General features: G+C 33.5%; 2 protein-coding genes across 7 annotated transcripts in view; one reads left to right on the plus strand and one right to left on the minus strand.

Annotated features, from left to right (window-relative positions):
• Nucleotides 1-1,339: 1,339 nt before the first annotated feature.
• On the minus strand, nucleotides 1,340-18,173 carry LOC134530624 (dihydropteridine reductase). The gene is made up of 6 exons (XM_063365627.1): nucleotides 18,014-18,173; nucleotides 12,179-12,262; nucleotides 10,930-11,035; nucleotides 10,705-10,845; nucleotides 10,043-10,235; nucleotides 1,340-2,051 (listed from the first exon to the last, which is right to left on the minus strand). The coding sequence occupies exons 1-6, from the start codon at nucleotides 18,161-18,163 to the stop codon at nucleotides 1,952-1,954; spliced, it is 774 nt and encodes a 257-aa protein (XP_063221697.1). The 5' UTR covers nucleotides 18,164-18,173; the 3' UTR covers nucleotides 1,340-1,951.
• A 56-nt stretch (nucleotides 18,174-18,229) lies between these two features.
• Nucleotides 18,230-26,751, plus strand: part of LOC134530623 (E3 ubiquitin-protein ligase KCMF1-like) — a 56,714-nt gene continuing 48,192 nt past the window's right edge. For 4 of the 6 annotated variants that reach the window (XM_063365621.1, XM_063365623.1, XM_063365624.1 and 1 more), the window contains exon 1: nucleotides 18,230-18,352. In XM_063365621.1, the coding sequence (XP_063221691.1) occupies nucleotides 18,337-18,352 (16 nt within the window). In that variant the 5' untranslated portion in view covers nucleotides 18,230-18,336. Of the gene's footprint in view, nucleotides 18,451-26,751 lie in introns of all 6 variants that reach the window. The other 2 variants (XM_063365625.1, XM_063365622.1) reach the window with 2 other exon arrangements.

The following is a 26,751-nucleotide window of genomic DNA, read 5'->3' on the forward strand; positions in this document are numbered from 1 at the left end:
ACAAATTAAGCAAAAAATTGCTGTTGTCAACAGAATATAAACACCACAAAATATTCCGTAACAGGAATATGGTCAACAAACAAAGAAAAACAAAGAAAAATGTACTAAGAGAACGAAAAAAAAAACACAAATCATGACGACACAAAAATATCGAACCAAAAAAAAATTCAGCACAATGGTTCAAACGAGACAAAAACACGACAAAACGAAAAGAAGAAACAAACACAATAGTTTTCCAAAACAGAATAGAACGATAAAAACCCCACAAATGATGACAGCACAAAAATATTGAACCCAAAATAATTCAGCACAACAGTTGAAACGAGACAATAACACGACAAAACGAAACAAACACAATAGTTTTTCCAAAACAGAAACAAGCGACGTTTCGGGAACTGCTATCTGCTCCCGTCCTCAGGCAGAGACGCACATGGTACGAAAACACAGGAGCGACTGAGTAGGGGCTGGAAAAATGAGGGTATTTATCAGAGAAAGGGCTACATCTTGCTCAGCCAAGTGATCACCCGCACAACGGGTCCTTGAGATGCCAGCTCTCATCGCAGTGGTTTTACTCACTCCAGACCACGAATTATGGTAATACTTGTTTCTTAGAGTGAAGTAACGCATTTGAAGTACGAATATATTTACAAATTATGCATAATCAAGTTAAATAGAATTTCTTAATTTCTTGGCTAACTTATTGGTTGCGATATGTACACTTTCAAAACTTTTTTAAATGACTAGTTTCAACTTTTTTTAGTGAACCACTTTTCATATTTTGCCGCCCCCTGATATTTTCCGCCCGGGGCACATGCCCCCCATGTCCCTCCTTAGTTCCGGCCCTGCATATAACAGTTTTTTTTAAACTGCAGCTTGGTGTTTCAAGAGAGACCATGCAAATCACTCTACTGATGAAAAGGGCACTAGAAAGGTCTGGCAAATATGAAATTGATTTGATAACTTAAATAATTTTCAAGTGCTATGAGCTTGAATTGTGTTTTCCATTTCATAAACTTGAAATCAAAAAATGTAGGGTTGCATTATATTCAGAGTCCCGTTATTTTCAGGTGAATATGGTATTGCCGTATTGGTTCTGAGCTTCACAGTGAAACAAGTTTGTTATGATCATGGTTGTCAAGATGTTACATTGCTTACTGAATGTAACTGCATATGAGTGTCTAAGTTTACAAATAAATTTATTCTTAATGTGGAAACTATTCTACATACCAACTACATTAGTTTGACATGCTTAAATGTTTTTAAAATAAATTTTTTACACAAATTGACATTAAATAAAAGGTATGTAAGGAAAAGAGTATTAGAAACAAGACCCTTTGAAGATGCTCAAAAATATATATTTACGTGAAACTTTAGAATCATAACATGTAGACATATCACAAATTCAAAAATACAAATGTCCATTATAAAATATCTTTTGCAAAATTTGAAATATAAAATTATAAAAATTAAATTATCCGAGATTAAATCTGCATTCCCAAACAATAAGCTTACAAAAGTAAAATTGGTAGCAAGATAAATATATATAGATATATAAATAGGAACAAATGCATAGTTCACAAAGGAATGCCATAACCGTCTTCACAGATCATTAAGCACATTTCTTTTAAACAATTATGTGTATGATGTGCAAACAAGACAAATTAAAAAAGAACTAATTGTCATTTACAATACATAACATATTACACAGCATTCCCATATTTAACAATGCAAGCCAACTTCCAAATGGGAGATGACGAAGCAAAATTAAATTGATAATATAAAAATTTAATAAAGCAGCATAAGTTTCACTGCCTCTTCTCAACATGAGATTCAAAAATAAACACAGGGAAGCACGTGGCTAACACCATAAAGTAACACCATATAGAGCTATCACATCACGAAAATCATTATTTGTTGGCCCCTTTTAAGTGTTATACTGTGTAAGGACATCCTACACCAAAACCAATTCAGTCTGGCCATTCTTGGTGACGAGGCTCACCAAGCTCCCATTCTTGGGACGATCTTCGCCACGTGTCCACTTAAGGAACAAACTGCAACAAGAGATGACACAAATGGTTGCACCAACAATGAAAATCACATAGTATTGAGATTACAGCAAACAGCAAAGTTCATGGTGGCTATTAAATTTTAATTAAAATTCTCTGTGAATTCCATGTTTTCCAGATAAGCTTTACATTGTTCAACATCTTAATATATTTTTCTCTAATGTGTTTCAACCATTAAAAATTGTGTTTTTTACATCAGCATTACACTTCCTCAACCAGTACTTAAAATAAGGAATCTTTATTTGCAAAATAAATCCTAATGGTAGAGACCAGAAAAGGTAAGATATTTTTTTTTCTTAAAAGCTATGATAATATCATATATTATTTTTTACAAAATTTGCAAAAAAAAAAAAAGTGAGGCTAATTTATGTGCACTTTTGTTTGATAATCTAGAATCTGAAAATTAAATCATAACCAGTTGCTTGTAAATAACTTTCAAAGAAATTACACTTCGTTAATATCTTTATCTTACTGCATTTAATACTTAAAGTGCAGGACAATTATAACGTTCAAAGTGAAATTTATTCAACCAAAGACAGTAAGTATAGTGAACACTTCAACACTGGCTTATTTTTTGTTTAGTAATATTTACGAAAAATTTTCTCATGCCACTATCATCAGTATGAGTGATTTACACTGTGGAAAATATGAAATGGTAGTACTTAGAATAAAACAAATTACACAAATGTGTGATATTATATATACATGTTCAAAATCTTTTGCCTATTAAAACTTTTCACACTGCATTAATGTTTTTCTGTACACTGAGCACAAATAGTCTATACAAGGAGTGTTCAATGGAGCTATACTAGAACTTCTACGATGCTGCTTGCCATCGCACGTTTCTTTATTCCGGATCCACTATTCCTGTTTTTGCTCTCATCTTTAAATCTTTGAGTTTCCATTGCATGTGCGTATCTGGTCGAGAGAGATTTACAACACAGTTTTCGTCTTCACAGACAAATTTTGTTAGAAGTTTAACTGTTTTGTATGGTGCGAATAAATTCCAGCAGAGTCGAAAATGAATGTCATCGCGACACATTTCAAAATATGTTGCAGTAAGAATGTCTTCTTCGTCTTTAAAACTACAGTGTTTTATCGCATAGTGGTCGCACGCGCGTAATCGTCGCAACCATATCTAAAGTTTAATTTAGGTCATTACCACTTATTTATTTAATTAACGGAAATACTAAGTTGTTTGATGTGTAAATTTTCTTAAAAAGACGTTTTTAAATGTTATTTCCTTTATCTGATTGTCTGCGTTGCTGCGGCGTACCGCTTATAAAAATGTAGCCAGCGCATCATTCATGTTTGGTTATGTTGCTTCCCGTATAGAGCGCGCGCACGTAGTCGAATATCGATATCTCGCCGAGTGCATACAACGTGTGCTCTCTGTCAGGTGCCGAGTTAACTACATTTGATAGCCCGCATTCTTTCGTGGCAAGTGTGTTGTGTGTACGACACGTTAGTTCACGTCAGATTCAAGTGGCTTGCGTTCGCGTTAAGAGTTTTGGTTTTTCTATTTATAGTTGAAGAAAGGTTTTTGTTTAAGGAATTATTAATATAGATTGTTTGGCGTGCTCTTGTATACTCTACCTTTTTTTAAATAAACGTACTTTCCATGAACGGGTTTTGTTTTTATGAATAACTTTACCTAACAAAATTTTTTTTTCCCTCATATTCGTCGCACCCCTACTTTTCAAACTTGATTTTAGAATAAAATGTGAGACGATTATACGAGAAAACACGGTAAGTGTATATTCCACACAATGCAGACTGAATTTCACCAAGCCATACATGCACCGAATTCAAACAATGTGCACGGAGCAGATTCTTCTTTTCTTGGGTCTGAGCGTAGTGGTATTTTTTCTTCTTCGGGATCACTATCTTCAGGATGGCTATCTTCCTCCTCCAAAACCCACAATAACTGGACCGAAGACTTGAAGGCTGGGGGCGATACGATCGCTCTTTGGTCATGCCTCGTTGAAACATGGCTGAAGACTGATGCTTAGTGCTCATCTGTGTTATAGCTACCAAGACTATGATGGAGACGATAGGAATACAGCACATGTAAGTGGCGAACACATGGTTGACCAAGTTGTTTTACCATGATTCAGGAGAGTGGTGTGCTTGTACCCATCACAAAATTCTATCCACCGTAGATCACTCTAGCAGGATGGCCGACACAGCTTGTAGGTTATCGTGATGAATTCGTGTACTTCGTAAATTGTTTCTTGCTCAGCTTGCACGATGAGATCCTCGGTAGTAGCTGGAAGCTGGCTGTCCGGTCTCAGATAGAAGATAGGGCAGGTTCTGAGTTCGCAGGGTACTGGTATCACAGTTTTCCACCATTTCAGGCATCCCGGGAGGCTTGAAGTGCACTCTGTGATATCCGATGGTGACATCCCCATAAAAATGCTGCAACAAACATAGTTGCCTGGATGTGAGAATGAAGAGGGGCAGGGGCAACCTTTGAACATCAACCAAGGGAAGAAGAGAGGAAGGAAGGGGGAGGGGACTCTGTAACTCCATTAATGCTTCAGTCTCGGTCTCTCTCTGTCCCTCCCTCTCCCTTTTTTTTTTAAACATTCCAAAGGGTTATCTTCTTTCATCTTTCATAGTGACACAATTTACAGGCAGAGTAATCAGTTTTTTAATTAAGCTCTTCCCATAGCTGACAGCGATGTAAAGGGCTTGGAGTCACAGCAGCAGTACGAAACAGCCGCCCAGCACGGCATATGGAGATTTGCCAGTAAAATAAAAATGCTTAAAGATACAAAATATTTGGAAGTAATTTTTCTTGTCAATAAGTTTTATTCTATGCGTTTTTCTGCTAGATGCATAATTTTTTAGATACTTTTGCTGAAAAAGTTGTGTAATGTTACATTTGTAAAATGAAAGCTATTTTTGAAGGAAATTTAAAAAAAAAAAAAAAAAAAAAATTTAGAAAATCACATTTCTACTTCAAAGTTACCAGAAATCACATTATTTTTCAAGTTTACCATGATAAAAAAATTTTCAGGTTTCTACAGATTGGCTATTAAATTGTTTAATTTGTATTAAACTGATATAATATTTTCTGGCAAGTATTGAATTTTAACTTTTGTTAGTATGTTATGGACAAAAAAATCTGTGTTAAAGGTCTTTACAAATCCATTGAAATATCCACAAAGATGGAAAAATGTAACTATTGAATAGAAGAATCCAGTAAATGTTTGTGATGGTTTAGTTTATTTAATGAATATGAATGACCGTAAAATAGTGTACACTTTATGCACCCTGGCATAAAGATATAAAAATAAAAGTATGGAAAACACCTGCATCTAATTAAAAGGATAGGTGATTCTGTTCCCAGTGGGATTCGAACCAACCTATCACTAATAAAAATAAGAACTGAATCCTGATGAGTATTGCCAATATTCCTAACCTCACTTTCATACTGTACCATATTAGCACTTTAACTTCAGATGCACCAAAATCTCTATAAATGTTGCAGTTAATGTTTTTTTCACCCTGTATACTTAATGCTGTACCAGAACAGTAGTGCACACACTATTTTTCTTACGTGTGTTTAATCCTTGAAATACCTAATATTAGTTTAGTTTTAAATTTAAATTGTGAACATTTTGACAATGTTTAGCATTTATTTTGAGCTCATTATGTTTATTAAGTTTCATGAAGCATTCTCTTTGCAGAAAATCATGCGTTGTCATGATGTGATTTAAAAATGTTAAATTAGTTTCATCTTTGAATAGACTGCCATCTTGCTGGAAGTTAATTTTTAATTCTTTAGTTGAGAAAGTGGTACGTTTTCCACTTGGTTTTTAATAATATAATATAACATGCGTAATTTTGACAGAAATTAATGTTTAATATTAGGGGTGAGCCAATGCCGATTATTAAGATCAGCTGATTTTGGACATTTTGTCATTTGCATGATCGGCTTCATGCATGCCGATCCTTTTTGCAGTTTACTGCTTCCTGAAGACAAAAAAAAATCTCTTTATGTAACACAAAAGTGCCGACATATTTTTTTGCTTCAAAACTGTTGCTTGACATTTTTAAGTAACATTTATGTTACTTACGTGTTTTAATATTTTCTGCATAAAAAAACTAAGTAAAGTTATTCTTAAAAAATAAACATATTCATGAAAAGTACGTATGTTTAAAAAGAGTAAACAAAAGCACACCAAACCATTTAATAAGTCATGCAACAAAAACATTTTGTTCAACTTAAAATAGACAAAAGAAAACGCATTTCGTCGTTGTGTTGTCCATAGTACTTGTTTATTTTCATCGTTGTGTTTATATGTTTGCTACGTTGTCCAGTTTTGTTTTCTGAACTATCGTCGTAGTGTACACACTTACCACGAAAAAGAGCGGGTTATTAAATTTAGTTAACTCGACAAGAGAAAGAGCGCGCACGTTGCATGCATACGGCGAGCTATCAATATCGATATTCGACGACGTGCGCTCGTTCTACATTGAAATCAACATAATTAAACATGAATAATGCCAACTGGCTACATTTTTATATGCGATACGTAGCGGCAACTAAGACGAACAGATAAAGGTTAAAACGTTTGAAAACATCTTTAAAAGAAAATTTACACATCAGACAACTTCGTATTTCTGTAAATTTAATACGTAAACTGTAAAATCCAAATGAATAATAGATTTCAACTATAAAATACATTGTTTTATATAGGAAAACTACATACACAAAGCAGTTAGAATCTAACAGCGAGTCCAAAACATATTGCGACGTTTTTTCCCCCTCCAAATTTGGACGTCTTAAAATAACGGTGCAACGATTATGCAATAAAACACAGGTATGTATATGGACCACTCTCTAATCGATTGTGTAACAAACTGCGATAGTTGATCTCGACTGTCTGGCGTGTTTAGAACAGTATTTTCATCATGTTTTTCGTTTAGTAATTTTGTTAATGTTTTGAAAGTCAGAGTTAAAAATTGGAGTTTATATTTTCCAGTTAAATATTGCATTTTGATTGTAAATGTCAAAGAAAAGCAGTTTAGTTTGGAAACATTTTACCGTTGTTGTAGGTGATGAGGGGAAAGCAAGATGCAACCTTTGCAAAGCCGAAATTTCACGTGGTGGAAGTTCGTCACGTGGCTTCAACACCACAATTTGTCGAGACATTTAATGTCATTTCATGACCGTGAAATATATTGTGCATATATATATACCGTGCATATATTTTTTTTACCAACAGTGATCACGTTTGTATCTTTATGCAATACTTTTCAAGTAATTTGGAGCATATTTTACAACCAACTTAAAAAAGCACTAATCGGTCAAAAAAATCGGCATGATCGGTACCACTTTCTGGCATCGGCATTATAGGCAAATGTGGTGATCGGCTCACCCCAATTTATTATCAAGTAAAAAAGATAGGTAATCATAAAAATTCAACTAAGTCTACAATTACGAAGTTGTGGTCAAACATATAGCACAAGCTGTCCATAGAAAAACGAAATTCAATGACTTGTACCACAAATTTTAAGTCATATATACATGTATTTAAAGACGATTAATTGTTAAGTACTGATGTTAAATGTTATCTTCGTGTTTTCCTGATGTGTAACTTATAAAGTGCTACACCTCAGTGTTACCACCAAGAGGTGGCTCTAATGACTGGTTAGCAAGGCATAAGATTACTCAAATTCCACATTCTGAACTAACTGAAAATCACTTTATTTAACTATTCAATAGTAGTATGACCAGTTTTTCAATGAATTGCACGAATACGATTTAGAGTTTAACTCTTAAGCAAAATGTCCTTCATATTGGCAGTTAGCTTAGTCGATATTTGATGACTGATCAGAATATTTTTTTTCCCCCCTGTTTACTACTTTCTTGTAATTTATGCATGTTAACCATACTGTATATACTACTTGTTAATAATAATAATTATTATTATTTCCATTTAGAATTGAGAGTTCAGAGTTTTATCTTAAACATATATTATCATACAAATTTCAATAGATTAGCTCATGAAGTTAAGTTAGTAGGGTGCCCTAAAGAAATAGTATGTTAATTTAAAGTTACCGACTGCTGTTTACAAATTTATATACTGTATACTACCATAGTATAATATTATAGTTGTACTAGTACTATGGTGGCATTCAAAAAAAGTATCTATACAAATAAAACCTTCCACATAGTAAGTACAGTCAAACCTCTATCTATCGTTTTTCAGGGGACCAACAAAAAAATTCAGCAGATGCGGACATTCAATAGATGTGGACTTCACTCTTAGATTTTGGAAAAAATATTTCAACCTCAAAATTAGTGTCAGAAATATATCAGTTACTTGTCATTAAAGTTTAATCATTTGAAAAAAAAATAAAAATGGAAGCATTTTACTTAATTCAATTTACACTTGCAAAAAAAAAAACATACGCACAATAAACCTACATGGAAATTAAAGTCTTTTTCAATATCCTGAAGTCTGAAATGTTTACTCATGTCATCAAATATATAGGTGTACTGAAGAAGCCGATTTTGCCAATATTTAGTTGAATCGGCATTTCTGCCGACTTCCGATACGCTTGTTAATTTTTGGCCGATATTACTGAAAAAACTACTGCCATAACCTAAAAATCCACGAGTACCCTTTACACTTTTCGTAGTAGTACTGCATTCTTTCAGATCACATTATTTCTTCGCAAAATGTGCTAACCGTACATATAAAAATTTAACATGTTTTTTTTTTTTCAGTAATGTTCTTTAATTTAATATGTCTTAAATAAATACGTACATTACCATCACGGTAAATATACATCTCGGTTGTTACGGTAACTATAGTGCAAATGTGGTAGCTATTGTGCTTCTGTAGTATTATGGTATCAACAAAGAATCTGTAGTTCTTTTTATGGTAATTATCGTAAGATAACAATTGGGTTTGTAATGTAGTTATGGTACATCATCCATATTTCTTCGTAAGTTGTTCATTTGTCTTTTCTTCATGTTTACGTGCTCCATTACTCGGCTGCAGATTTAAGGTGATTTTTACTTATACAATCGTTACTGTTTTTATGATGGTTTCTGTCTAAGAAATGGTTATTTCTGCAAAATATTTATGGTTAAACGATCATCTATTATAATTTATAGTGCCGGGACCACATATTTTGTACGATCAATGTGGACAAAACGATAATTCGAACATCGGTACAAGCTGACTTTTATAACCTTAGTTGTATGACAATTTTGGCGGGACCGTAGAAAGTATACGATAAACACGGACAATTGATATATGCGAGTTCGATAGATAGAGGTTTGACTGTACTGCAAAATGTGTTATACATGAGGATAACTTTACAAGTAAAGTGGTGCACTACAATGCACTTGAATTACAGATGTTGACTATTTGTAAATGTCGTTGTATACACACACTATCAGTGTTGACAGGTTTTAAAAACTAATAACCTTCCTACCTACACTTAAAGCAATACAGGCTAGAATGGCAAATGGCAGATGACCAGCATCTTTAAAACTACAAAGGTTTAGCATGCATCCTGTTAAACTAAATCTCAGCACTAATTATATGTTGTTATATCATTGACATGATTATAGAATATTTGCACCAACTTCTATTAATTCTTAGCTCATGTCAAGATGCGTGATTTCTGAGTTGAGGTTGTGCTGTTTTTTTCTTAAGACTAATAAGTAGATTTTTAGTTAATACTGTATATATTTTTATTGTGTGTTGCTGAGCTCTTTGGAATGTCATAATTTTTTATATCACCATCATAATTTTGCTAAGCCAAATAAATTTATTACTTGATATTCTTTACTGCAATTTGAGACATTCTAAGAATGAAAAAGAGTTAACATACATTTATGTAAGTAGGGATGATAAGAATAGAGTTCTATAAGTTTCATATAGCTTTAAGATCAGAAATATGAGCAACACATTACAAATATTTGGCAATTTAAGGTAAGTACTCACTCAGCAATAAATTCTAGTGGGGTCCACGTAGAAACGTCTGCTTTGGGCATCCACTTGCGGTTCATGGGTGTGTCGAGGGTGATGGGCAGAATCGCAACGGCCAAACAGTTGGCTGGAAGGCCACTGTTCTCCCCGGCCAGGGACTTTGTGAGCTGGTGAACTGCAGCCTTTGCAATGCCGTACCCAATCATACCTGTAACACAATTTCAAAAGTTCAGCACTCCAGCACCTTCAGAATAAATTAACCACTATATGTGCCAAGTGCCCACACATGAACCCTGTCTAGTTGTAAAATAGTTAGGAACACATTACTCCAACTCTCATAGTAGTCTGTATCAAAATAATTTCACATATTTCATTAGTTACCAAAGAAAACTTTAAACTGGAAAATCTGTCTATTACAGGTTTTTTTTGCATATAAAGCAATAGTATCATAGTTTTCAGTTGTTGCTGTTATGCAGCAGCAATAAAATCACTCACCATGAATCATTTAACAAAAAATTACTAATTGCAGTAATATCTGTAAAACAGTGTAATGCTCAACTCACAGAAGTACACCCAGTAACTTAAAGCAATGTGTTTATTTTGGTTGATTTCCAAGTTTTATTCCAGATACTAAAATATTTCCATAATTTGTTATTTATATCTTTGATGTACTGTACCTGGTGTGGGGCCTGCTGCTGCATTAGCTCCAGGAAGAGATACTAGTCCACCTTCTTTCAGATACTTTGCTGCAATAGCTGCTGCAATAGTGGAGCTCCATACAGTTTGACGCCACATCAAGTCACAATTTTTCACAAATTCTGCAACAGCAAAAACCTAAGGGTAGTAAGTTTTTTTTTAAGCACCATAAAATTTAGCGAAAGTTTCACCACCAACCCACCAACCTTCTGAAGCAGCATTTCCACCGGCCCAGCCACCGGCCACACAGATAACGGCATCCGCTTTGTGTCCATCCAGGGCCTTGCCAACCTCGGTCAACACACTCTTTTCCTGAGGAAAGAAAGTTGTAATGCAAATAAAATGGAAAAAAACTTATGGAACAGAAGTGGTTTAAAGGGGCTCGCCTAGTCAGGCTTGCATTTGTAGGATTAGCTGATTCAAACCATGGTAAAAAAAAATAAAAAAAAGTATCTTTAAATAGAATATCTTCATAAATTTTAATGAAAAAATCTAATTTCACTAATAACAACTATAGTTTGCTCATTAATGTTTCTTGTGATTTATGGGAACAAATTATATACTAATCAAGATCTTAACATTTAAATTATCCGAATAAGATGTAAATTATATACAGCTAAATACTCCTCTAATACATTAATTGTAGTCAAAAGTGTAAAAAAAAATATTTAGTATTTAGAAAAAAAATATCCTATTATGTGGAAAATCCCTGATTGACGGCTTTCATTTGAACATGCTGAGAACCAAAATAACCAATGTAACAAAAAAAACTGTTTTTTTTTTTTTTTTAATCAATCCCCGATTTTTGTTAGTGTGGCAGGATGATAGGTGCAACACTCACTGGTCTAGCACAGTGATGCCTCTAAGCACAAGGCTGTGGATTGGCATGCAGTATTCTTATTATGCATAGGGCAACTATGAGATTTGAGTAGTATCCATAACATTATATGGTGGAAAGATGAAGATGTGATGCAAGTTTCTTGAGTGCTTTCAAGAATATTTACTGGATGTTTCATGCCTTAAAATTATTCTGAAAACACACATTTTAACCCTTTTCACTCTTCTAAAAATACAGTTTAAAAACAAAATAGGCTACAGAAACACAACTATTCATTCTCCCTCAGCCTATTCTTAAATGATTTTCATAAACAGACCTCTTTCGTATATCTTGAGCAGATTTCTGAAGCTGTGCACACCCTATGTGTGGCCAGGTAGGCGAGACCCTTTACTTTACATTTTACAAATAATGGGTTCCAACTTATATTTTGATCAGGTCCTATTACAAAAAGCAAAATAGTTTCATGTAAAAATGTTTAAATAAATTTTGAATAAATTAAAAATACAATTTCACGCTAACATACTAGATTCAAAAAACAGAATAAAACTAAGATAGTTTAATGAAATAATTTGAGCAAAATAAATAATACCTTCACAAATAAAAATTCTCAGGATTACCTGTTCTAGCCATGTATCTTCATTCTTTACGAGGATGTTTGCATCTGCCAGGTCATTGGATTTGATGTCGATTGAACCAACCCACTAAAGGAAGAAAACAAGCAGCACTTACACAATCTATTTTCCTTAATAACAGTTGTTTAACTTTTATTTGTGACTAATTTTTGAAGTGAAACTTTTTTGCTGAGGGGACTACAACTTTCAAGCATTACGAAAATTCTGATCGCATGAAGGGAATAGTTAGATACGTGGTGGGGGAACCGGTAGAGAAGAGTGCATCAGCGGCAAGGCCACTCCAACGCATGCACTAGTGGTCGAAAGGAAATAGGTACGTAGTGCAGCATGCTAAGTGCTAGTCGTAACAGCCGGCAGGGGAGAGGTAGAAATGACGCAGCAGTGATGCCACAAAATTCTCGTAACGCTGCTTGTGTTTGCCTACTTCTCAGTTTTCATAATGGCTAACGATTGATAAGTTATTGATCTGTGCAATCAACTTTGTAAGTATGGTATCATTGATTTTTATGTAAATAGTGTGATTGAAAAAGTAAAATAATAATAATAATAATAAAACAGCAGAAGCAGATACAAGGTATTATCAAAGGCAAAGTGGGGAAGAAAAACCTGCCAAGGAAGTGCCAAAAAGTACCAGTGAACAGATGCTGAGTATAGGATGTAGAAAAAGGCATTTTTTTTCATATGAGATTCCTTACTGTTCTCAACTATTATATCTTGTTCAACAAAAAAATACTAATAATTTATCTCTATATATACTTAATAAGCAAGAAGTTTCTCTTATGTCATGCGTGGACTCTACACATGCTTTTTTTGTTAGGATGACACACATGATATGGGTATGTACACTAGGCGCAATATAACTCCGAGCTTGAGCTACGTCACACATGAGGAGTGTTGACTGCTACACGTGTGGGGGGTCGGGTGGATGAGGAGGGGGTATAAGCAGATACGGCGACCATGCACAGCAGGTAGAGAAAAGCAGAAAACATTGACCACTTACCACTGACGTTCCAAACACTACCTCAGTTCAACGCCACTGACTAATCCATCCGAAGAGTCTGATATGTAAACGTCACTGCTGTCACTGTTTGCATCACCTAACTGAACAATCGCTTTATCAATTTCAATGTCAAAACGCACATCCTTATCCCAGTATTCGTTCTCGAGTGTCTTGGCGTGATTGCAAATCGGTATCCAATCTTCTGGACCCATTCGGTTAAATATTTCCTTGCAAAGTTTTTTTACATTTGCCAAATTGCAAGTAACATTTCTTGAAGCGACTTCTTTAACTTTATCCCATATGCTTTCTATCGGAGTCAAATCCGGATGATAAGGGGGCAGACGAAGTAATGTGTGGCCACTATTTACCAATAGTCTGTCTGCCGAGTACTGCACTTGCGAAGGTTTGTGCTTCATTATGAGGTTATACAAGTTTGGTTTGAGCATGTCGCTAGTAAAGGAAATATTCTCCTTACTTAACCACTGCTGCATTTACAATTTTATCGAGCTGGAGGTAGGCGTTTTATTTATTTTTACATTGTGATAGGGAGTATTATCTATCACAACAACACTGTTTGGTGGAAGATTTTGTATTAATTGTTCGGTGAGCCATTTTTAATATTGTTTGTACAGTCGTGCGAGACACACCCGTCGCATTAGCTGTTCTCAGCTGTGCTTTCTCTAGTGAAATGGAGGGTTCCTGCAATCGCGCTTCATTTTCCATAAACTGCAGAACGTTATAGACTATTTCCCGCGCCTGCGAGTGCAGTTTTTTACTCTTAACTTTTGACAACACTGAAGGCATTTTATGTATAAAGTTGTACTTTACTGAAGTACTGCACTACATATGTAACACTGGCTCTGAACTAAAGTGATACACTACATGCATACAAACCTCAAATCCAAACTGTAAACGAAAACGTATAGTAAGTACCAACATATTCGTCGGATTTCACCGAAGGACTAAGTTTTCACTCTGTGCAGTAGCGTGTAGCCCCTGTTATCAAGTTACGCATTATCTCTCACTGCCGCGCCACGTCTGCCTTCTCCAGTGTCGGGACTCACATACACACAACGATTTTCTAACCGTCACCCAGGCTCGGAGTTATGTTGCGTCTAGTGTATATACATACATGTTTACACACACTTGCTTTGCTTGTTTGTGGCATTACCTTCAGTTTTAGGGTAGAATTATTAAATTAGGCACATATTTTGGCACAAAATGTCAATTGTGACAAATTTTATGGTTCTGCAAAAAAAAAAAAAAAAAAAAACCAAAAAAAAAGTGTAAAAAAGTACACTTAATCTAAGTATCTAGCTCACTCTAAGATCTCCAGGAAAAAAAATTTCTGTACTGACTTTAAAGGTGTCACAGTTTTTCTTTCTGGGGGGAAAATATTTATATATAAACTATTTTTAGAATCTTCCTGTTGGTTACAGGCTAAAAGCTTACAAAAATTTCTTATTACAGGTACTAGCCAATCTGAAAGGCTAGAATTTGTATAAATGAGTGAGTCAGTCACATATCGGACCATTGTTAAGCAACAAACGGATAATTTTTAATTTTCCCCATAAAACGGTCATAATACCCACTCAAGGCATTCTTTTAATGTCTAAAAACTAAAGTATTACAAACTTCACCATGCAAAAATATTTAGTACAAACTTTGGCAGCAATAAGGTACTAGATCTAAAGAAAAAGTACTAAATTTCTATTTCATATTGTTTAAAATATTTAGACAATTTAGCAATATCCATACACACTTTTAAAAGAACTCATAATTTAATGCCACTGTACTCTCTCACTCTATATGTGTGTGTGTGTGTCTATATATATATATATATATATATATATATATATATATATATATATATATATATATATATATATATATATATATAAAAACAAAAAACTTTACTTAGGTGTTGTAAACGTTTATGATTTTAAGCATCTGCTTGCAGTCTCGAAGGCAACAAATGTCATGAATTAAGCTTGAAATGTTTATTGATTTACTATGTCATGCTTATTATTTTAAATAATTATTCTACAGGAATTTAAATAATCTCAAATTAAATTATCAGTTTCTTTAACCTTATATTTACACTTTCATAGCGTAACTCACAAGAAAAAAAAAGTATGAATTATTTTCCTACAGCTTGCTATATTAATGTGTTCTTCTGAAACGGTACAATCTGTATTTAAATAGATGTATTTATTTATTTTTGTAACCAATTAAATTTGTAATTTGTTTTTTAATTTATATATTTGTTTAATGACACTGCTAAAAATGTTATTTTAATTGCTGCTGTTGATAAAAGGAGGTGCAGAACAGCTTTGACTAATTTTAATAGAACAACCATTTTCTCTCCTACAGCATTTTGGAAAAAAACAAAAAAACATATTTAAAGTACTGACGTCCCTCGGCCTGCGGTCCCTAAGTCCCTGTTGCGAATTGTCCTGAGACTCGCCCTGATTTGCCCGCGTAGCTCCAGTCGGAGAGAGAGTGGAGTTCAGGCCAACGTGGCCGGGACCGTGATATATGGGACCAGGAGGTAAATTTACGTAGGTACATAGAAGGAATGGTAGATGGTAGCAAGGAGAAGATGATGCTGTCCGTTTTCACGAGCTCCTTTATTCCGTGAAGAATCCTGTCGCAGCCTGACCGGCACGTTGCAGAACGAGCGTCTTCCCTCGCCGCGACCCGGACTCCTGGAAATACACTCTTGATAACGAAACGCGACTCGATGTGGTCGCGGATGCAGTCCCGTGGCGAATCGTACCGGTTACGAAAGTTCAGCAGTGATACGTAGCACATACGCGGCCTGTTACGTATGCGGAGATAGTTCTGTGGCGAAACGTACTGAGGAGGTTCAGCAGTGTTAAGTAATTCTGACCCGGCTCAACACGACTGCGGCAGCAGTCCCGGAACGAATTATACTGATAGCGAACGACGTTGCCCCGCTACACGCGTCTTGAGCGGAGCGGAGCGAGCCCACGTCTGATCGGCACCGAGTCTGGTTAACCACTGCCCTCCTCCGCACGTCCGCGCGGGCCGCGGAGAAGGGGAAGGGGAAATAGGCCGGCGTGGGAGAGGCTCGTCTCGCGGCGGGCCAGGCTGCGGTTACATTTCTAAGCATGGCACTCAAAAAAAATCACCTAATTATTTAAAAACGATATTACAAGTAGTAATTGAACGGTAACTGATAAAATGTAAACACAAGTGAATTAATTAGTTAAGAATTAGTTAAGTATTTGTACAATATTTAGACACAATATCTAAGACTGGAGAGTTCTGTTAAGTTACAAAATATATACAATCGTGGAGGCTCGTGATGAATTAAAATGTACATAAGTACAAATATTTACAAACATAATGAAGTCTACTGACCAGCTAGGGCGCACGCGGGTGCGTCCCTGATCGTTAACACTTCACTTATGCAAGAGAGGACGCTGACGAGGCATAACGGCCTGAAGAAGCCGAGGAGACACTTGAGTCGACGTCAGTACTATATGTCTAACACAAATGTACTAGCAGTGAAGACCCTAACCAGCACTTTCTATTTCTATATGATGCAACAAGTATATCCGCTTCCTCTCTTCAGTATAATAAACTTCATTCCCCCTTCCCTTTTCCAACCATTGCCACCCCTCACAAAACACAATAGAACTACCAATAGCACATGTGTTTGGTGTGTTTTTAGGCAATAAGATCTCAAGGAACATTTTGTATGGCCAAGATCTAACACATTTTCTGATATTTCATTACTAGAGAGTTTAAATATAATCGGCTTTTAATTATTACTTCACATTTCATAACCTTCATAAAAAACATGAATCTTGCTAGGATACTAGTTGCAAAAAAAAGAAAGCAAATGGCAATGTTTTCATAAGCTGAATTTTGAATTGACACGTATGCAAAATGTAAGTCAATGTTAGCATCTGCACAGAAGTATATGGCAGAATACATGTGACAAGTAATGGTGTAAATAATTACTAATCTATGGGCTTCCCAACTATTTTGACACAGAGTACAAAAAATTAGAGCAAAAAAATGTAATTCTAAAGTTAAGATGAAAATAAAGCTGATTTAGCAGATCTCTGTTTTTTGTTGTTGTGTAACTATGGAGGTGCATGAAGAAATACTAGCACAGGAAATGTTTACCATGTGATGAAATGATCATTAAAAAAAGCAGTTTCAAGAACAAAAATAATAATAATACACCCGAACTGCAGTTTAATAAACAAAAATAAAACAAATTAGGTATAAACTTTTTTTAAAAAAAATAAAAAATACTGCATCTCCTACTGTCTTCTACTAAGAAATTAGTCATTGAGTAGTTAAATTAGTAATATAAAGCTAAAACTTCGAATTCGAACCTCCCCCGCGTTTTCTACTAGTAGTTATGGGCCCACCCAACAGATAGCGTCACATGTAGCGCGAAATATCGTCTCAGTTCCACTGGAAGAGTCCCCGTCTATCTCCCTCCGTGTTCTATGGTAGAACTGTAAAAATGCCTTGCTTTCATATTAATATGAACCTGTTCCGAGAAATTAGAGTAACATTTGGGCACAATCACACATACATGAATAACGAACAGGCATTTTGCAACACCATTGAATTAGCTCGTTATAAATAAATAATATAACAATCAACGTAATCGACCAGCTGACCACAAACTACACAGTACGCCCTTGAGGATTACACTTAGCCACGATCGTTTCTAACAAAAAAAAAAACCTAACGAACTCAACAACAATTCAATAGTTAAAAACAACCAATTAATATTTTAATAAATTCAATGTTAAACGTGGTAAACATACCCAGTTTTTTGCTTTGAAATGCGAAACACAGGCAGCACCCAAAGCTCCTTTTCCTCCGTACACAAACACGCGACCCAGTACGGCTGCCATTTTACAAGAGTCGATTCTGGTTGCTTGAGGAATTATGGGAAGAAAAGTTTGTGACGTCATAATGGCCTAGTTGGGTTAGGTTTTAGGATGAGGGTGTACTAGAAAATCATCTTCAATGGGATTTAATTGAAATCAGAAAGTTAACTTCGTCTCAAAATATTGGCTAAAAACTACTGTGAAAAAATAAAAAAGCGAATACAGTAAACTATTTTGAGCTTTGCTCGGTCACTGAAATGTCTCGTCATGAAGGTGAGTGATGCTGGATAGTAGGTTCGCAGGTCAGAGAATGGTCTACGTACTTCGTTGAATAAAGTATACCGCAAAGCACCGTAGTATGAATGGATTTGGTATGTTCGGATTTTGCATGTGTATGATTCTTGCACTGATATGGTATGGATTATAAATAGAACTAAAGGAAATGTTATTTGTATTTTTCCCGTATCGCACTATCGTTGACGTATTAATTGGCATTCTGCTGTGTATGTTACGTAGCGAAACAAGGATGTTTACCGATAACAGTTAAGTGGACAAGTATGAAATATTCAATTTTGGTTGGTTTTTTTTTTGTTGTGTTCAAATTTAGCATATTAATTTTTGTTCTTTACTGCGGGCATTGCAAATGGCGTTTATTAAGTTACCATTAATAACATAGAACTCTAGTTTCTGCTCACGTGCACTTAGTGCAAAGACACAATTCACATATTTAGTGTGTTAAACAGGCCAAGTTTGTGTGTGTAAGAAATGTTAAGTGAATGTTTTGCTATTTCTTTACCTATATGTTAATTATTAGCACAATTTGCATTTAGGCTATGTTTGACATTTACACATTTTCCCCCTTTTTTAAGAATAAAGGCTCATTTGCAATTTATGTGGCACATACTTTATGTCTTAAGTAAATAAGTACGTACCTTTAGTTGAATGCTAGCATTCACAATATGTGGTGCAAAGTTAAGACATTCATTTAGATTCAGCAGTAAAGTTTTTAATGCCACCCTACAGTAATTCATTTTTTCTATCAACATCTGTCAAAATAATCAGTTCAAAACAGTCACAATTCGTTGTGGGATGACAAGCAAACATAAATGGCAGTATTGTGCATAATTTGTTTTTTGCATTGGTGTAGGAATTCAGTTTGTCTCCAAAAGTATGTGTGAGAGTTCACCAATTTGTGGTCATCAGTTAAACTTTACAGTTCAATGCAACAGCTGTAGTGTTTATTTTTTAAATGCTTCCAGCAGACTTTTTGTATACAATCATACAGTGACATTTCATAAATTATTTAATAAATTTATATATATATATCTTTACGTAAAACTTGAACAGTATACATGTTTACCTACATCTACATTTGGATTAAATATTTATTTATGAGTTGTTCCTCTACAGTATACCATACATTCAAAAACAGAATAACTGAAATTTTGAAGGTAAGAGCACATCTGGAAAAAAATCTGGAAATGGTATTTTGGGATTCTAGGTACTAATAATGCTTGATTTTCTTGCAAAATAGCACTTTCCAATTTCCAAGGGATTCTAAAAATTTGATACCTAGTGGTTAGTGCTGTAAAGACCAGGCAAATTGTCGGGTGAAAATAATTAAAACCTAGAAAATATATTAAAATTGCTATTAGTATTTATTTATAGTGGTAATAATAATCTTGCCGCTATATTTGAAATTATTTTCAATAAATCAACCTATAGGCCTAATAAAAATTTATATGCTGTGTGTTTATTCTAATTTATTAATTTCATTTATTTATTAAATAATAATGAATTTATTTAAACCTTATAAACCAAATAAATTATATATACTGCAACATAACCTTACTGATATAAATACACCTAAAAACACTGAAAAAGTTTTCAAACACAATTTATATCACTAATATTCACAATAAATAAATGTTTTAATGATAAAGACCAGGATTCAACATCAATCACTAAATATAAGATTTAAAATGACATATAATTTTTATTTGTATGTAATGTTTTTCTTTTGAATGTAAAGTTTTTTTTTTTTTTCATCCTGTAAAAATTTTGTTGCATGGTGCGCGTGCACCGTAAGAAATCACTCTCATATATTTTTTTTCATAACGCGGCTAAATAAGTATAACTTTAAAAAGTGGCTTTCAGAGACACACAGTTTATAAGTAGTTTACAATGCATGATTCAGTAGAAGGTAGTTTAACTACACCCAAGCCGCTGTGTGTGACTGCTAAGTGACAGGTGTCGCAGAACATGTTCCACGCAACGTCACAGGTCTTATAACGACTGGAAATGCACATCTTTGTTCGGTTTCCTTTTCCCCAAAGAAAAAAATAAATAAATTATAACTTTCCAACAGGGACAATCTGTAAAATCCAAAAGGACAGTGGGGAAAAAAAAAAAAATTATCGGGGTCCCCTACCTAGGATCTATTTAATGTACAACTTTTCAACACCCTGTAATTGCTACTGCGACCATAACTCTAAACATGATCAGTGCGCACTGCATTTGGCCAATCCTTATGTTAAAGCCTTTCACTATTAGCAGATTTCTCAGAAATAGTATGAATAAAAACACACATTTAAAGAGAATTTAAATAGTAATAATTTTATGTATTAATGTACATAACTGACCTAACATAACCAACCTTTCACTTCAGTTATTGTCACTTAGATATGCAAACACCTAACATGAAAAGAAGCATATTTCAAAAAATACCTCTCTCTGAATAGTCACACAACTAAAAGCAAAGTAAAATATCTTGAAAATACACAAAAATACACTTCTTTTGGAGTTACCGTAAATGATTATCATAACTTGTGCAAACATTATCATTCATTGAATAAATACATGATCCACAATGAATTTGGTGAAATATTTAAAAAAAATAGTGCATAGTCACATAGTAACTAATTTTAATTCAACACTATTTACCTATCACAAAGGAAATCAACATATCTATGGAATGTACAAGGCTGGTGAGTATCTTATAAATTTATGTTGGTACCAAATGTTCAATAAAAAACAAATAGTAGGTACTTCTTAATTTTACGGGCGGGGGGGGGGGGGGGGGGGGAATTATAAAAAATTATATACGTACATATAAACCAGTAGAAATAATTATTTATAAATAATTAAAATTATTTATAACCAGTTGGCACCAATTTAAATAATTTTTTTATCATCCAAGATTTTAATGAAAATCACATAGAAGTTATTTAATTATGGACTTCCGTGGAAAAATAAAAGTGTTTTCATGTAAAAAAAAAAACTATTTTTAATATCGCAAAGCAATTGAGGAAATTAGATAGTAAGTCTAGTAAACTGATAATGTGTAGACTGATTATTCCCTTTGTGGCTAATCTTTGGCACCTATAATACTATAGAATAATCTTTTTCTTATTCCCAAGAAATAGTATGAAGATGGATTGAACATCCTTTTGCTTGTTAATAACTTTCTCTTGTGCTGCTGCCTGTCTAGAAGGTAGGTTTCTGTACATCACGACACATTGGCTCCTTATTTCTACACTTGCCCCTCTTTTCCCCTTTTTGTCTAAATAATTTGGCTTTCTGTAGTCTTATACTGGGTTATCTCACTTAACCTTCTATTCCCACACATAGAGATATTTGAGTAGCAGTTAACCACGTGAGATACGCTCAAAATGCATTGCTGAATACACACTAAGCAGCAGTTATTTTTTACACCTGAGGATGTCATTGGCTCTTTTGCAGAATTATTTTATTACCAAGCTGTCTATCCACTGAAACAATTTAATATCTCAATATTATTCCACTCTACTGTAAGGAGCCATGGAAAATTAATTTTGTGTGAGCTTTGCTACTTCAGAATAATATGAGCTTTTCTAGATAAATTTAAATTTATGTGGTGTCTGTGAATAAAGTTTAAGGTTCTTGTGTTGTTTATTCTGGAAAATTTGAGCAGAAATATTCTGGACGAGTTACACAATAAACTATAAAAAAAAATACAGTTTGAATGACAAAGAATTCAAATAGCTTAAATTAAATTTTTAGTATCTTATTTTATATATCTGCTACTGGCTATGTTGAATTTGAGACTGTAAAGCCCACCCCACACGATGCCCATTTTCTGCTATAACTTCTGTTATACCCATGGGTATAAAAATTTGTATAGCAGAACCGCAGAAAGATTTCTTAACTCCATACACACGATACCTAGAATGCTAACAGAAAACCAGCCAACGCAGTTGCCAACCAAAGCAAACATATCAGGGGAGGATAAACCTGTCGTAGTCAACTTATCAAAATACTGAAAAAAAAAGTGAAAGTTACACCTGTTTGTGTTAAAAATTATGTAACTTGCGGAAATATTATTTGATATTTTATCTTATATTTTTCATTTGCAAATAAATAACAAAATTGGTTTAGTATTTAAAAACAAATTAAGAGCAATTTTGGAATTACAAATATATTTTTAAGTTGTAGGTTAATTTCAAAATCTAAAAATATATTAATTTAAATGATACAAGGGACATTGGATTTACTAAATGTAGTTTATGTACGGTTTAAATTCTAATATTAATTTAATTATACAGTTAATCAAGCTAATTTCATTGTAATAGTAAAAAAATGCTACCGATTCATATATGTTATATATAAGATTTATTAATTACTTATATATTTAACTACATAATTAGAGGAATTGTAACTAATATTTTTTGTAACCCAGGGAGACAAATAAACACGCACATACCGCGTAATAAATTTAAATCTTCGGCGAAGAAAAACATTTTGCATGTATTTTTTTACCCTCACAGGTGTGTCGCTATGAAGTATCAGTTTATTCATTATTAATTTATGGACACTCGTTTCTTAATAAACGTTGGCGTTTTAATTATAAAATTAACTTTTGGTTTAAATTATTTGTGAACATGTGATTTTACTTTACTTTTTTAAAAGTAAAAATAAATCTAGGTACGTAGTACTATGAATAAAATCAATGGACTGAGACACCTAAATGTAGTTAATAATATTATATCATAAATTAATTATAATAATTTATATTTGCAGAAAGCACAGTATGTACAATTTAATTATCTGTTATTTAAAAAAAAACTAAAAAAAAATTGAACTGATGAGGATTCGAACCACATTCAAAATCACCCTATTATCGCTGCCATCGTGCCCTTCGCCACTACGCTACCGCAACTTCTAAGAATGTGATAGGAGATAATGGGTAATATAAATTGCAACGTATTTTCATAACGTATTTTAAAATTTCCGATTACTTCTTTCTGTGGCAATTTCAGCTTAACAAATATATTCCATAGTAGTTTTACTATTATAAAGTTTCATTTGGCATACCATTACATTTGTTACGTCCCTTACTGTTGACAATACAGACTATATACAGGGTTATATTGCAACACGTGGGTCCGCCATCTTGACGGCTCCAGCTCGTGGGTATAGCAGAAAAATAGAACACGTTCTATTACGGTTTTGGCTAAGACTTCGGTTATGAAAACTTTTATACCCAGAGCTAGACCCCTTGGAAGGGTGCTGAAATGTTACCCATACGGGAGCAGGCGCGCTAGCATAAAAATTACATGAAAACTGCTAAGGAAATGGGTGTCGTGTGGGGCAGGCTTAACCAATCATTAATTTCTACCATTTTAAACTAATGAGAGGAAGTTGAATTGAACACTGGAATTTAAAAAATATATCTCGGTGATTCTGGCACTAAAGTTTACTGACAAAATAGAAATCATGATTAATCATAAAGGTCACAATTTTGTTATAGAGGTCTGTGTTTGAAATTTAATTTGCTTTATTAGACCTAACCTTCTACTGAGACAGCTTGTTATATAGGATGCTTGTTGAGCAAATTTTTTTCTTGTATTTTTGTGTTTAAGGTAGATTTAGAAGAAAGACTACCAATTGTAACCGTTACTGTAGCGTGTATTCTGGAAAAATTTTATATACTTTTTTTGTTTCATGGTCCATAGACCGAAAACCATCATCAACTCAAAAGTTTATATGCATCTATATATATTTATATATTTTATGGGCATGATAAATGCGATAATTTTACACAAATTGTTTCCAAACTGATAACGTGTAATGAAAAATCTCAGTTGAGTTCATTATTTGTTACAATCCGACGAAAGGGTAGAAACGGAGAGGGTGTTTTTTTTTTTTGAAAAACAGAAAAATTGCTATAACTCATAATATGACAAATATGGCATCCATTTGAATGTATTATAACTCGTAGGAGCAATGCAAAAAAAATTTTTCTTTAAATAAATTTTTGTTATAAAAAACTATAACTGCAAGGGGTGGAGAAAACAGGAGTTAGAGGACAAACAATATTCATAACTCCCTTAGTAGACATATTATCAAATCTGTTCAAATTGTTTGTAAATATTATATGTATTTATCTGCAACTTTTGTCCGAAACAATTTTTGATAATAAAAACAGTTTCTGCAAGAGGTTGAAAAAACAGGGGTATAATTATGAAGAATCTCATGATATCAGTACAGTGTTCATATTTATTGTAAAATCTTAAAATATTATCTGCTATTTTTGTCTGAAATAATTTTTTTATACGACCAACCATTACTGCAAGGGGTTGAAAAAAAGGGTTGATTGACAAAAAAATTCATAACTCCCTTAGTAGGTACACTATCAAATCCAATCAAATTGTTTGTAAACATTGTAAATATTATCTTAAACTTTTGTCTGAAATAATTTTTGACCAACCAATTTGAACCAACCATTGCTGCACAGGATGGGAAAAACAAGAGGTTACATGTAAATTAAAATTCTTAATTCCCTTATCAGGTAAACTATCAAATCTATAACAATTAATTGAAAACTTCTAAAAATTAAATTTAAATTAGTTATGAAACCATTTTTTTTTAAGATGTACCATTACTGCAATGGGTTGAAAAAACCAGGGGTTGGAATAAAAAAAATAAACAGAGCTTGCATACCGTGTACACTATCGAATCTATTCTTATTTATTTGAAACTTTGTAAATAGTGTTGAAAACTTTTGTATAAAGTAAATTTTTATTTATTCAACCATTAATGCAATGGGTGAAAATAATGAGGGTTGAAAGACAAAAAAAAATTAAAAACAATATCAAATATGTTTAAATTTATTTTTATTATCTTAATATCATCCTAAACCTTTGGCCAAAACAAAGTTTTATATGACCACATATTAGTGCAAGGGATGAAAAATAGTGTTTGAAGGTCAAAAAATACATATCTACCTCAGTAGTAGGCATATTATGAAATTCATTCTAAGCTATTCAATGCTGGATGCATAGAATTAAAAACATTTGAAACATTTTTGCTACATACATGAAATATGAGTAAATGTTAAATAATTAATTTTGTAGTGTTGGAGAACATATAGGATGTTATGTACATTAAGTCATTAAAATGTTCTAGAAGTTAATAATAGTTTCCAGAAAATTTCCAGAATAAGTAGGTACTTAGAAATCTACGTACATCTATAGGATGAACCAAAAAGTTTTTATTTTCTTTATGTGTAAACATCTTGGCTTTCAGTATACTGCATTTGGTAGGGGTAGTTTCATGAATAGAATGTAAGTCGATTGGAACAGATGGTGGACCTGTGGGATTTAACCGTATATTATATATTAAATTGTGTGAACATCGGGGGATGTACTAAGTGTATAGGTGTGCCAAACTAAACTTTGTAGTAGTAAAACTATCCTTTAATACTTTATAATTTATAGGGTCATAAAAATAAGTAATGATAACTTAAAAAATACTCATTACAGTTTTGACAATCCTTGGTTAACATTGAAATGTAGAGACAGCACAGTGTTTGTATACTGTAAAGACCCTAGAAATTGTTAGCCTACATACCTGTGTATTCAACACCATGTTGAATAAAAAAAATTTGTGATGAAATTTTTACTGTTAAATCTTAAATATTTAATCAGCTATTAATGTTAAGGTTTGTTGTAATAAGTATTTACTGGCTGATTTCTGTTGTTTAAGCAAGCAAAAAAAGTGTACATATACTTAGTGTTATAATATGTTTTTTAAAATGTTTCAGGTTGTTGTTATTATTTTTAATGTATCTATTGGACTGCAACATTTAGTTTGAATAGCACCACGTTCGTAATACTTTAGACAACTAACAAAATGTTAAATATCTTTGATGTCATATTTGTTCCAACACAATTTTCCAGGCTAATATATTATAGGTATTTTTAAAGTTGCGATTATATCTTGTTATGACTATTCAAGTTTACAAAATGTATTCTAGGATAGTGTCACTGCCATAAAGCTTACTTTGGTACACTAATACACTTATGTACTGATGTTCACAAAAGGTATTATATATGGTTAGATTTTGCCATGGGTCCGCCATTGTGACGACTTCAGCTTGTGGCTACACAAAGTTCTGCCTGCATGCTTATTGGACTTTCAACCTATTAAATTTACATTGTGTAATGTGTGCTTACTTCATTACATTTCTGGTGCGTATTAAAATTTCACTCTCAACTCGCCTAATGAAGGATAATCTAAAAAATGCAGGCGTTGGTTGATAATTCCAGTCTAGGGGGAAATGTCAAAGGTTCAACATTGAGTCATTTACATGTGGCACGTTTCGTACACCTGTTTGGATAGCCCTGAGATCA

The sequence above is a fragment of the Bacillus rossius genome, chromosome 3, assembly GCF_032445375.1.
Source record: "Bacillus rossius redtenbacheri isolate Brsri chromosome 3, Brsri_v3, whole genome shotgun sequence".
In the NCBI taxonomy this organism is placed as follows: Eukaryota; Metazoa; Arthropoda; class Insecta; order Phasmatodea; family Bacillidae; genus Bacillus; species Bacillus rossius.

Bases quoted from the DNA above. Each gene is read 5' to 3' on its own strand.
- LOC134530624 (XM_063365627.1), bottom strand. From the start codon at position 18,163: ATGACGTCACAAACTTTTCTTCCCATAATTCCTCAAGCAACCAGAATC. The intron at 11,036-12,178 runs GTAATCCTGAGA...TTCTTTCCTCAG, and splicing joins AAGATACATGGCTAGAACAG to GAAAAGAGTGTGTTGACCGA. The intron at 10,846-10,929 runs GTTGGTGGGTTG...TTGCTGTTGCAG, and splicing joins TGGAAATGCTGCTTCAGAAG to AATTTGTGAAAAATTGTGAC.